Here is a 12,504-nt window from a genome sequence, read left to right as displayed (position 1 = left end):
CTGCTTGCTTGCTCCCCCTCCCTCCCTCTCCCCACTCTGTCTATATAGCATCCTCACTCCCCTTTCTCTCCCCTCTTTAAATCTCAATTCTAATTCCCTAACAGTTCCTTTCCTTTTATGCCCTGACTCAGAGAGAGAGAGAGAGAGAGAGAGAGAGAGAGAGAGAGAGAGAGAGAGAGAGAGAAGAGGAGATCTGACAGGATTGATGACCATCTTCCTGCTCCCTCCCCTAGGTGAGCTCAGCTCCCCCACCCAGACAGAAGGCCAAGGCTGAATGAGAGCAGCTGCTCCCAGTCATCATTCCCTGGGCTCTCTGCTGTCAGTCAGGCTGGGCCTTTTTGTCCCTGTGTTTCCTGTGAGAGTGGGTACCTGTGGTGCCAGGTCTCCTGCCACCTCCTTCCCTGTGAATATTATGGAATGTCTCAAAGGGCAGGAGCGGCAAACACTGGGGAGCGAAGCCTGGGACAATCCTGTCTACAGCAGCCCCCCTTCCCCAAATGGGACCCCGAGGATCTGCACTGTCTCCAGTGGGGCACTCGCCCAGCCTCAATCCAAGAAGCCTGAAGACGGGTGCCAGGAGAAGACACAGAGAACACTGGTGTCCAGCTGCTGCTTCCACATCTGCTACAGCATCAGAGGTACTGGGCATGAGGACAGGGTCTCCTCTGGTGTTGGAGTCAGAAAAGGGACCACATAAAGTTTGGTGGGGGGACAAAAGGGACCCAAAGAAGAAGCAATCTTGGTGTCTGCAATTTGTTTGTGTCAGATTTGCTTGGCCCAGGACACAGAGGCCAGGCTCCTGGTTTCCCAGAAAGGTCACTCAGCACTGTCATCACTTGGGGACCCAGAGGGTATGGAGGAGTGTGGTGCCTGGGGGACTGAGGTGGGGGGACCCACCTGGAGCAGATGCCCACCCCCTTCACTGCTTCTCTTCCACCCAGTGTTCTCACTTTGTCTCCCACAGACTTTGTAGGAGGGCAAGCAGGGGTGCGGGTGGAATAACCAGGTCCCAGGGGTCATAGGGTGGGAAAGGAAGGACAGAATGGAGACAGGGTGAGGTCTAGGGACAGGGAGGAATGAATAACTGGAAAGATGTGCTGTTGGGGACTCTGAGCATCTTTCACTCCCTTAGGACTCTGGGGAACAACCCTGACTGAGAATACAGCTGAGAACAGAGAACTCTATGTCAAGACCACCCTGAGGGAGCTTGTGGTGTACATCGTGTTCCTTGTGGATATCTGTCTGTGTGAGTAGCCATTGTCCTATGGGCATCTGCCTGTGAGAGACACACATGTGTGGCATGTCTGTACATAGGCAATGCTTGAACATCCATGTGAGGTGTGTAGATCCTGGGGATTTTGTGTACACACCAATACACAGCTCCAGTGGCTTCTCACACTACGAGTTCAATGGAGGTAACCCAGATGGTAGAGAAATTCTTAATGAAAGGACATTTCTCCCAAATTACTGGGAAAGCCAATTTTCAAGATCAAGTGTCTAATACCGAACCAACAGTCTTGGTGTGTCGACAGGGAGATGTTTAAGCCCTTTCTGTTTAGTGGGTTTTGTGTGATTCGTTGTCATATCATGTTGTCTGATCCATGTATCTTTAGGGGCAGGAAGACAATGATTCAGGTCTTAGGGGGTTCCTGAAGAGAGGGCTGGGGTTCAGGGGTGAGGCAGTGCCCTTTGGGGAAGACTGCTCCACACAGGCAGCTGGGGCAGTCTCTGTTGGGCACTAGCTGGTGAGATTGGTGTCCAGGTTCAGAGAAGTAAGCAGAAAGTGTTGTAATCTGTTTAAAAACACCAGGAAGAGAACTCATGCCACGAAACAGGGCTCACAAGGAAGGTTTATTGGAAGAAGAGAGAGAAAGGGCAGAGAGAGAGGCAGAGAGGGGGGCAGAGAGGGGGGCAAAGAGGGGGACAAAGAAGGGGCAGAAAGGGAGCAGAGAGAGGAGCAGAGACTAGTCCTGGGGACAAGAGCGCTAGAAGAGAGAGAGAAAGAGAAAGAACAAAAGAGAAAGAGAAAGAAAGAGATGGGAAGCGGACAAGGCCCACCTTTGAAAAGGGAACAGAGAGTGCTCTCAGCGGCTGCAGCTGAGGACGTATCTTGTCAGGACCCCAGAGTAGGCCAGGACAGACGCCTGAATCCAGGCAGAAAAAGCATAAATGTAGACTGTGAAAGATGGCGTCATTCAAGATGAGAAAGCTGGGGCACGCAGACGGCTTGGCCTGTAGCAAGCAAATCGGTGCCGCATTCAGTTAAGAGCTGCACAGCAAGCGTGGTTTGCCTCCTGCAGCAGTGTTCTGCGTGTTGATCAAAGCTGCAGCTCGCTCTCCCCCGACTGCAGCACCTCTCTAACTAGTCGGCATCCGTCCTGCAGCTGGCATCCTGTTTTTCAGAATGCACAAATCACTGGTAAAGTGAACGGGAAGGACTGATAATGCACGTGGTGCATGATGGGAACCGTCATCTGTGCCCGCCACCAACAGCGCATTCCTTCGGTGGTTGAGCAGATGTGCTACTTTCTTGGGTCTACCCTGTGCTGCTCAGAGCGTTTCCCTCCTACAGCAAGCAGTGCATTGTGAGGCAGAGATGATGGAACAAGGGCTGTGGGTCCCATTCAACCCTTTGAGTTTCTGACTACCGGAGGCTGGCTTGCTGGTATGTTTTCTGCTGTCACCATCTGTTAGGGCAGGAGGTTCCTCCCCTCCTTATAGCTGTGGCAGCTGCCAATGCCCGCAAATAAAGCCTTTCCCTGCAGATAATGCCATCAAGTCACACCAGCTTTGAACAGGGTTAGCACTTGCCAGTCCTCCGGAGTCACAGTGAAGCCTCCCGACTCCTGGCTATGGGGCTGAAAGGGTGGAAGCTTGAGCTGTGTACGCCTGTTTCCTTGTGAGCTTATGGCTCTGATGTAGGCCAATGGGCTGGGCCAAGCTCACTCCCTATTGGAGAATCCTAGAGTGGAGCTCACTGACTATTGGAGAATACTGGAGGAGACTCAGACAGTGCGCAGGTTTAAGATACAGAGGATTCAATATCACTTCATCAGGATTCCTTCCATAGGGTTCTATTTGGCACCCCACCAGTCCCACCCTGGGGATACCCACGAGGATTTTATTGTCCCATGGGAAGCCAATTATGTGGATAGCTCTACTTTCTTTCATCCGTGAAGCCTCCATCTCTGTGTCTGACATCGAACAGAAGTCATGTATGTGACGTTCTGCTCCAGGAGCTAACCTCCTTTCTAGATCTTTCTGCTTTTGCACTATCTGCCCCTCTGCAGACTCTAAGGCGGCAGCCCCTCAAGTGCTAGAATGACTGTGTCATTTTTGTTCTTAAGCAGCCTGCTCTCCAAGCTCAGGAATTTCTTTTTTCTTTTTTTTTTTTTTTGAAAAGATTCATGGCCACATAGTGACCAAGGGTGGCTTATGTAGAGATTGAAGTCTGGGTTCTGAATTCACAGATTTGGGCTTATCTGGGGGACCTTGAACTAGTGGTGCAGTCTCTCTGAGTCTCAGTCTCCCCGGAGGGTTATGTGGCCATCGTATGGGCCATGTGCTCAGCCTGACATGTTGTGACAGTTTCAGAGAGCTTAGTTGCCTAAGCTCAGCCCTGATCTGTTTAATACCCTTTACTGGAAGAAATGTACCAAGGGGCATCTGACTGGCGCTGTACCCTGTGGCATCATTGCTTCTGTTGTAAGCGGGAATGTTACGCCATGGCAGCCCGCACAAAGCTGAGTTCTCTCCCTCTTGCATGCAGCTGTCAATTTGCTGCATTCCCTCCTGCTACCCAAACACAGGGCGGCCCTGAACTGTGATCCTTATCCCCACAGAGGCCACATGATACGGAACTTACCACCCCCCCCCCCCGAAAACCTTCTAGCTTTTTCTAAACCGAAGGGACTGACTCTCCTGTCTCTCCCATTATGCTACCCCTACTTTCTTGGCTGCCTATGGCTATGATGCATTTCTCTTTCCTCATGGAGTGCTTCTGTAGACCTGAAGCCTTGCTCTCCCACCTCAGGCCCTGATGCTGAGTCTTCTGGTAAAATTTATCTGAAGGGTAATTCATCTCAACTTCCTTTTTTACAAACCTGCCGTTTTATACGTTATAACAGAACTACTTCTGGAGCTACCGTGCAGGAGGAGCATCGCTAAATCTCTGGAAGTAATTTATCTCTGTGTTCTCTAGTGGAATTACAACACTTTCCCCTGGTTCCCCCTAGCCTTATTTTAAAAATAAATGAAAACAAAAATTTTTAAAGAAAGAAGCCAGTATGAAAAAGCTATATAATGCATGATTTCAACTACATGGCATTCTGGAAGACACTAAGAGCTGGCAACGGTTGCCTGGGGTTGAAGGGAGAGAGAGACAAACAGAGGATCGCTAAAGGACTACAGGTGGTCTGCCCGTGCCAACTGCAGTGTCAGGTGCATTGTATAACCGCTGTGTCTTTCCATCTGGGATTTTCATACAGGAATGGCTGTGTGTACAGGGGTCGGAGGAGGCTGGGAAACTTTGTGCCTTGTGTTCAATTTCACAGTGAACCTAAACTGCTTAAAAAAAACAAACAACAACAAGAACAAAACACAACAAAATCAGGTTGGGTGTGGCTGCATACACATTTAATCCTAATACTGGGAGGGAAGAGGATATCTGTGAATTTGAGGTCAGTCTATTCTATATAGGGAGTTCCAGGACAGCCAGAACTATATAAAGAGACCTTGTATTAAAACAAACAAAAACTAAAAATGAAATGAAAAATCTACCTTTATCAGTTTATTCAGTTAGTTTGCTGTTGTTTGTGTGTGAAAACAGGTAGCCCAGGTTATCTCTGAGCCCCCAATCCTGCCTTTCTCTCCTGAGTACTGGGAAGATAAGCCTGGGCACTGTGCTCAGAGTTTTGTGTTGCTGGTTACAATACTGAGGCCTGAGCTCAGGACCTCATCCATGCTAGGCGAATTCCCCATGCTGATCTATACCCCTGGTCCTTTTTTTTTTTCCTCAAACCAAACCATTTATTGACAGCAAAGGTCTCCGTAGCTGTGAACCACGTGAGGGGTAGGTAGGGAATAGTGTGGGAACCAGCAGCGGGCTCCTTGCGGGGGTGCTGCCACCCTGGGAATGCTGTGAGCTCATGCCATCACCGGCAAGCAGAGCATAAATAATACTGGTGGGCAGGTGTGGGTATAGGGATAGCATAGGATAGCCACCTCGGAGAGCTATCAGGGACATGGGGACACGGACAGAGAGACTACTGGGCACAGGACCCATGGACTATGGAGGCGCACAGACACAAAGGGGACAGTGGGTAGCATAGGACATGCCGAGGTAACACACAAAGAAATAGGGCTGAAATTCTGGACTATTCTGGAGACTAACCAGGAGGCTTCCTCCTCCACCACTTAGGCCCTGGGGTTTGCAGGCAAGACACACTGAGGCAGGACTAGGCAGCAGGTCACTTTCCCTCAGGGCCAAGTAAGGGATCCTGAGAACAGCATTTGTAGATCTAAGGCTGAACTGTGCCTTCAGGGTCCTTGTCATAGATATAGCTGCCCACAGCACCGGTATTCACTCCCTTGGGTCCAAAGAGAATTCCATAGCAAGGCTTGTGGCAGTAGGGCTGGCCGTCATGCTCAGCATGCCCGCCGGGAGTCAGCGTCTTGGAGCAGCGCTCACAGCGCAAGCAGGGCCGATGCCAATCCTTGCCCAGAGAGGTCACCTTGTCGGCAAAGTACACCCTTTTGTTGCATTGAGGACACATGTTGGGTTCCCCCGTGAATGTAGTGACACTAGAGGCTTTGCTGGGACCTTTGGGCGGTCCGCTGGTCTTCCTCTCCTCTGTTCGCACCACAGGGACCTCGATGGGGCCAGTGACCTGAGGGCTCTCAGCCAGGGGCTTCTCATAGATGTAGGAACCAGCACCCCCTATATTTACGCCTTTGGGTCCAAACAGTGTGGCATAGCAGGGCTTGTGGCAGAAGGGCTTCCCATCATGCTCAGCGTGGCCCCCCGGGGTCAGTGTCTTGTTGCAGCGCTCGCATTTGAGACAGAACTTGTGCCAGTCCTTGCCCAGGGAGCTCACCTTCTCGGCGAAGAACACGGTCTTGTCACACTTGGGACATTTGGAGGCCATGGTCCCTGTGCTCGGTAGGTCCGCGCCCTCCACCCGAACTGGTCTCTGCGCCGCCGCCCGCGTCTCCTGGTCCTTACTTTTTAAAGTGTATTAAAAGTAACCTTTATTAGGACAAAAGCATTAGTGCACACCTTTAATTCCAGCATTTGAGAGGCAGGGGTAGGTAAATCACTTGAGTTTGAGGCTAACTTGGACTTCATAGTGAGTAGTCCAACAAAAATCACCTTTACGGTTCATTAGAAAGCACTAGAAACTTTTAAATAACTAAAAAAAAAATTAAAAGAGGTTTAAACAGTTTTTTTAACAATAAAAAATGATGAGTATTAAAGGTAATGACTGTTTTGATTCATCTTATTGAGTCAGCATACACAGCATAGAATGGTAAGGAAACATCACATTGCTCCTCATGGTCATGCAAAGTATTGTCTGTCAATTTAAAAATGAAGAAGGGGGTGGGAGAGATGGCTCAGCAGTTAAGAACCTGGCAGCTCTTGAAGAGGACTGGGTTTGATTCCCAGCATCCACATGGTTGCTCATAGTTACATGTCTGTCTGTAACTCCAGTCCAGGGAATCTGATTCCCTCCACAGGAATCGCATGCATGTGCTCATTTACATACTTGTTAGCAAAACACTTCACATAATATAAAAATAAAGAATACATATGAAAAATGCCTTTAAATGTTGTATTTGGTTCCACCAGGGACAGCATCAGTTGAGGATCATTCTGGAGACTCCAGACGTTTAAGTTAGCAATTGCTCCAGAGGGCCTCAGTTTATCACCACTGCTGGTGAGAGCAGAAACAACTGGGTTTTACTGATCAGTTTCTGGAGCAACTGCTTCCAAGAGTTCTGCAAAACTAGTTCAATTTTTACTCCCCTTTCACAAACAAGAAAAAGTTTCAGTGTGCCAAAGAGCTTCCCTGGAGACAGGAAGTGAGAGGAAGAAGCAGGAAGTCAATTCTGCAGCGGGTGGTCCTTCTCCCAGGCTGAGATTTGGGGTGAGTACAGTGGGAACTTGGTGCAGATGTTACTTTATCGGCATGGCCCACCTTCTACCTCATTGATTAGGAAGCATTTCTTGTGAACAAGCTCTTTCCCATTGTCATCTGGTTGGAATCAACTCCCTTCCCTACCCAAGCAGAAGTAAAATCTTAAGAGGCTGCTGCTATCTACAGTCCTTTCTTCTATTGCTATGCTGAAAATACAAGGTGAAGTCACCAAGAGACATTGATGTTTAGAATTTACCTCCACCCTGTCCAAAGGCATTTTGAAGGATTTTTGTACTACCAACATTATCCACACATATATACACTTTACATATATATATATATATATATATATATATATATATATATATATATAACACTTTTCATATATATCTTCAACAGCAATACTCTCTTTCTGAGTGGTTGATATGTTTTAATTTTTATGATCACAATTACATCTCAGTTAATTTCAATTTCCTCTTATTACTGGAGTATTGATTATGGATAAATATGTCCATACCTGTTGTCTTCTCTTGCTTTTGTTAAATTTGTTCCCTGGGCACTTCTGAGGAGATTAAGCCCGAAGATGGGGATAGCTTCTTGGTGCTGTGTGTTGCTGTTGGCCTCTGTTAAATAGAACACGTATTTATTACAACACTGGCTATAAGATCACACCAGTATAAGATTCCATCAAAATTGGATATTCTCATTCATAATTTTTAGTATTAAGTAGGCATAAAATGATGCAACAATCAGCCTCAATTTTCTTGTCTTTGATTTGTAGTGGGATAGACAGTCTTCTTATGCCTTCTTTGTGAGTCATGCCTTTTTTGTACAAATTGGAAAAGACAGACTTTGCTATGAGGAGAGGAGGGTTTTAGGAATGAAGAATTAGACCCATGGCAGGAACCACCCACTAGGGCCTTCATTTCAGAAACTAGAATCCTGGCAGCAGAAAGAATAGAAATAGCCTATGAAGTTGTACATGACCTACATAGCAGTTGGGCCTGAGCTGAGCCCTAATGAACTAACTGCTGCAGGCAGCCATGCTGACCTAATGCCCTCTCCCTTATCTTTCCCTCTAGCAACTTGATGGCTATCTGGTGACTCATTTGGCTAACACAGAGCTATCTTCTTTAGTCAGGCAACACGCGAGCCACCAATCTCCTCATAATGTCATGATGTAGCAGCCCTGGAAGCCCGCAAAGAGCATTTACACCTATGACCTCACTTGACCATGACAGCCATTCTGTAAGGGATAGATAGTATTATTTCCATGCCAAAAGATTAGGAAAATGTCATTGTGAATAGTGCAGGAATTGATTGGTCATTCAGAAAGGCTCATTGTAATGGAGTCCATCCTGTCATGAGTATTACCCAGCAGACATACAGGGAAGTGAATGATGGCCCTGCCCACTCACTGCCTCCCCACCTCCAATCATGATATTTATAAAAGAGTTTCCAGGCTTTTGTCTTCTCGGAAGGATGGCTGTGACCTTTTGTTGATGGAGGAAACACTGAAGGTCTTTGTGTAGAAACAATGACTGTTTGTTTTAGAAAACATTTTTGTTATCTCAAAGGTACACCTGGGACTGTCCCTATATACATGAGTCTCTGAGCCATGACCTAGGCTGGATCTGGTCACCATGGAGTTGGGGAGGAGTATAAAGACCTCAGCCTTTCATGACTCTTGTTTACCCGTAAATGAATATGGACTGACTGCCCCTTGTCACTGCTGGCTGTTGAGAAGCGTGTCTGCCTCGCCTCACTGTGCCTTTTTAAAAACATCTACCCATCTCTATCTATCTATCTATCTATCTATCTATCTATCTATCTATCTATCTATCTATCTATCTATCTATCTATCTCCATCCATTCCTCTATCTATTTTCTTGGGGGCACCTGTGGAGATAAGAGGTCAACCCGCCAGAGTCAGTTCAGGCAGGCTTAGCAGCACTGTCCTCTGCCTGCTGAGCCATCTCACTAACCCACCACTCTGCTTTCTTTAAGTGGGAATCATGGTTCAGGTATAATCTTGTATCCTCAGGATATTAGGAAAAACTGTCTTTCTTAATATCAGTTTCTAGAACTGACAATGAAAGAAATAGAATATTTGTGGGAGATCCAACTAGGATCTGTAGGGGAGCCCTTGTGTGTCTATTGTGATGGCCTGGAATAAGGCCACCTGATTCATGTAATGGTGCTACCAGTTATTAATCAGATAGCTTAGGATGCTTAAATGTCTTTGAGCCTTGATGACTTACTATGGGAGGCTGATTCCGGCCTATCTGGGGTTGGTAGAAAACAAAGAGGATGCTTAGTGTCTGTCTCAGGCTCTCAACGAGTATCAGTTTCTGTTCTATATGAAGGTGCAAGTCAGCAGGTGCTGAAATCTCCATAGTCTGGCTTGCTGTAGGGGAGATCAGGCTCTGGCCCCACTGATCTCAGAGGCCAGGAAGAAAAGAGGTTGCTCATATCAGAAGGCACTAGTCTGAGTGTTTGCTCTGCCTCTACTCAACAATTGCCTGCTGAACAATGAACTCACAGGGAACTCAGCTCATGAGTGAAAGGTCCGGTGTTTAGGACTCAAGAGGGACACCGAGGCAGATTAAGTTTTGGAGTCAAAAGGTTCATTAGGGCTGGAGAGATGGCTCAGTGGTCAGGAGCTCTGGCTGCCCTTCCAGAGGACCGAGGTTCAACTCCCAGCTCCCACATTATGCAGCTCACAACTGCCTGTAACTCTAGCTCCAGAGTATCTGATGTCCTCTTCCGGCCCCTGCACATACTGAGTGCGTGTGGTGCTTAGACATATATGCAGACAAAACACATAAAATAGAAGAAAATAAATTCTCAAAAAATAAAAAAACCAATGAGATTCATTAAAAGATTTATTAACACTAGGGACAGACAGACAGGTGCGTGGCGGAGGCTCTGAGGAGAGCTCAGCCTCAGTGCCATAAATAAACATCATGGCAGGGACTCTGATGAATTCAGGCCCATGAGGCACAGTAGGGATAACCTCTTATAGATCTCAGAGGAGTCTGCAAACAGGCTGTCTCTGATTCCCCAGCAGGCACCAGGGAAAGGGGGTAAAAAGGGGGCATATGTCAGGAAGGGCGGTAGGGTGGTGTGCTGACTAATTTGTCTCAGTTTGGCATAATCAAGAATTACTTGGGAAGCAGGAAGCTCAACTGAGAAAATGCCCCGATTAGACTGGCCCATGAGAAAGACAGTGGTGCATGTTTTGAATTAATTTATAGAGGAAGACCCAGCTCAATGTAGGGGATGCCGCCACTGGGTGGTGATCCTGGGTGCTATAAGAAAGTGGGAAAAGCAAGCCTGGAGAAGCAAACCAGTAAGCAGTATCCTTCCGCGGCCTTTACATATGGTGCTCCGTCTACTTCTGCCTGAGCTCCTGCTCTCATTTACCTGGATGATGGACTGCAAGCTCAAGAACAATATGAATCCTTTCCTCCCTAAGGTGCTTTTGGTCACCGCATTTTAACACAGCAACAGAAGCCCTAATGCAGACAGGCACCCTTTGCTATGGGATGTCTGGCAACCGTACTCCAGAAGGAGAGAGATCTGGGCACCCAGGGAGTCACGGCAGCAGGCTCTTGGTGGGGAGCTTACTGGTAGCTGGAATGCTAGTGGGGGAAAGGTAGCCTGCTGCAGGCATCTCAACCTTAGCCTCCGTCTCAGCTGGATTCTAGCAACAGCTAAGATGGAGCCATCAGTGTGAACGTCAGGCTGTTGGAAGCCAGTCTGTAGAGAGATCTTTGGGACTATGAAATGAGGCTCACAGGTAAGGAGTTCCAACAACAAACTCTGTGTTCTGGGTGGTGGCAGCAGCTGTCAGGCTCGGGTGATGTCTCAGGCCTGGGTGGAGGTTCTGGCCCCAGAAATAAGGAATAGGGCAATGATTCTTAAAGGTGTGCTTAGAGCAGCCTGGGGCTTGCGGTGACCTTTTCAGGGAGGTTGTAAGGGCTTCTCTTACCCAATGACATAATTGTGTAAGGTCCTATTTTCTTCCACCTCAGCCAAAGCAGCAGATTGGGACACACTGACTACAGAAGCTGATAGAAGAATTGAGCAACCTTCTACTGAGCTGAGGACTCGGGGGTATGCAAAGTCTAGCACAATGTTGGACTTTTCAGTAAAAAAACAATTGGTTTTTATTTTTAGAGACTATAATAGCCATAAGTACAGATGTTATTTATGGTTCCATACATTGCGTTTATCATTTTTTTTAATGCTAGGGTTTAAACCCAGGGCCTTATGCATATGCAGTGCCACTAAGATACTCCCCAGCTTGTCAGATGAGATTACCTGATAGTCTACAGGGGAAAGTGGACGAGACAAGAATGAGATCCTGCCATTCACACTCATTCGCCCAAACATTTACAAAGGTTTATTATGTACTAGCCCCTAGGCTGGCTGTGAAATATACCAGGCACATCTGCCTTCAAGGAACAAGGGACCTGACTTGTCATCAACATCTGTAGTGATGGGTGGAAGACCGATCCAGAACCATGACAAGAAGAGGGCACAAAGATGTGGGGGAGACCTGGGAATCCTGCAGGTCTCAGAGGCCAACATCCATTTAAGTCTGAGGGAGCCTTGTCAGGGAGGCCCAAAGTCACTGCCACCTGCTTGCTTGCTTATTCTAACAGAGTGGGCTCTGAAAAAGAAAACAAGAGTTAAACGTGCCTTACTGGCATGGCTACTTTAAAAGAGGTTTTCCTGATTCAGCGGGAGCAGACAGAAAGGTGAGTGGTTTTGAAATGCCAGCTTTCTGGGTCTTGCTACCAGTACGACCTATGGTTCTTTCAGGAGGCCAAGCATTTAAATGGGGTTTGTGAACAGAGTGCTACAACTTGCCTAATGGCAATATAGACTGGCTGTGTGCCTAAAATGGGGCTGTGAGCATGGCTTTCAGAGGCAATGAACAGCTCTGCCATGTCGGACTGGGTGGGGCAAGCAGAAAGTGCTGTATTTCCCCTAGCAATGGCGTCACTTAAGTTCATAAGAAGGGCTTAGATTTTTTTATACATTTTTTTATTGACTTTTATTGAGCCCTACATTTTCTCTGCTCCCCTCCCTGCCTTTCCCCTCCCCCCTTCAACTCTCCCCCAAGGTCCCCATGCTCCCAATTTACTCAGGAGATCTTGTCGTTTTATACTTTCTACATCCCATGTAGACTAGATCTATGCAAGTCTCTCTTAGTGTCCTCATTGTTGTCTAAGTTCTCTGGGATTGTGGTTTGTAGGCTGGCTTTCTTTGCTTGATGTTTAAAAACCACCTATGAGTGAGTACATGTGATAATTGTCTTTCTGTGTCTGGGTTACCTCACTCAAAATAATGTTTTCTA

General features: G+C 47.3%; 1 protein-coding gene and 1 pseudogene across 1 annotated transcript in view; one reads left to right on the top strand and one right to left on the bottom strand.

Moving 5' to 3' along the window:
* The window catches only part of Pkd2l1 (polycystin 2 like 1, transient receptor potential cation channel), a 38,970-nt gene that overhangs the window by 1,738 nt on the left and 24,728 nt on the right, over nt 1-12,504 (top strand). Inside the window, 2 exon segments of the mRNA XM_005352334.3 lie at nt 382-638; nt 1,133-1,246. Coding sequence (XP_005352391.2) covers nt 382-638; nt 1,133-1,246 — 371 coding nt within the window.
* Nucleotides 5,276-6,190, bottom strand: LOC101986367 (annotated as a pseudogene).

The sequence above is a fragment of the Microtus ochrogaster genome, chromosome 8, assembly GCF_000317375.1.
Source record: "Microtus ochrogaster isolate Prairie Vole_2 chromosome 8, MicOch1.0, whole genome shotgun sequence".
Classification (NCBI taxonomy): domain Eukaryota; kingdom Metazoa; phylum Chordata; class Mammalia; order Rodentia; family Cricetidae; genus Microtus; species Microtus ochrogaster.
The sequence above is the reverse complement of the archived record's forward strand: the minus strand, read 5'-3'. Positions and strand labels throughout refer to the sequence as shown.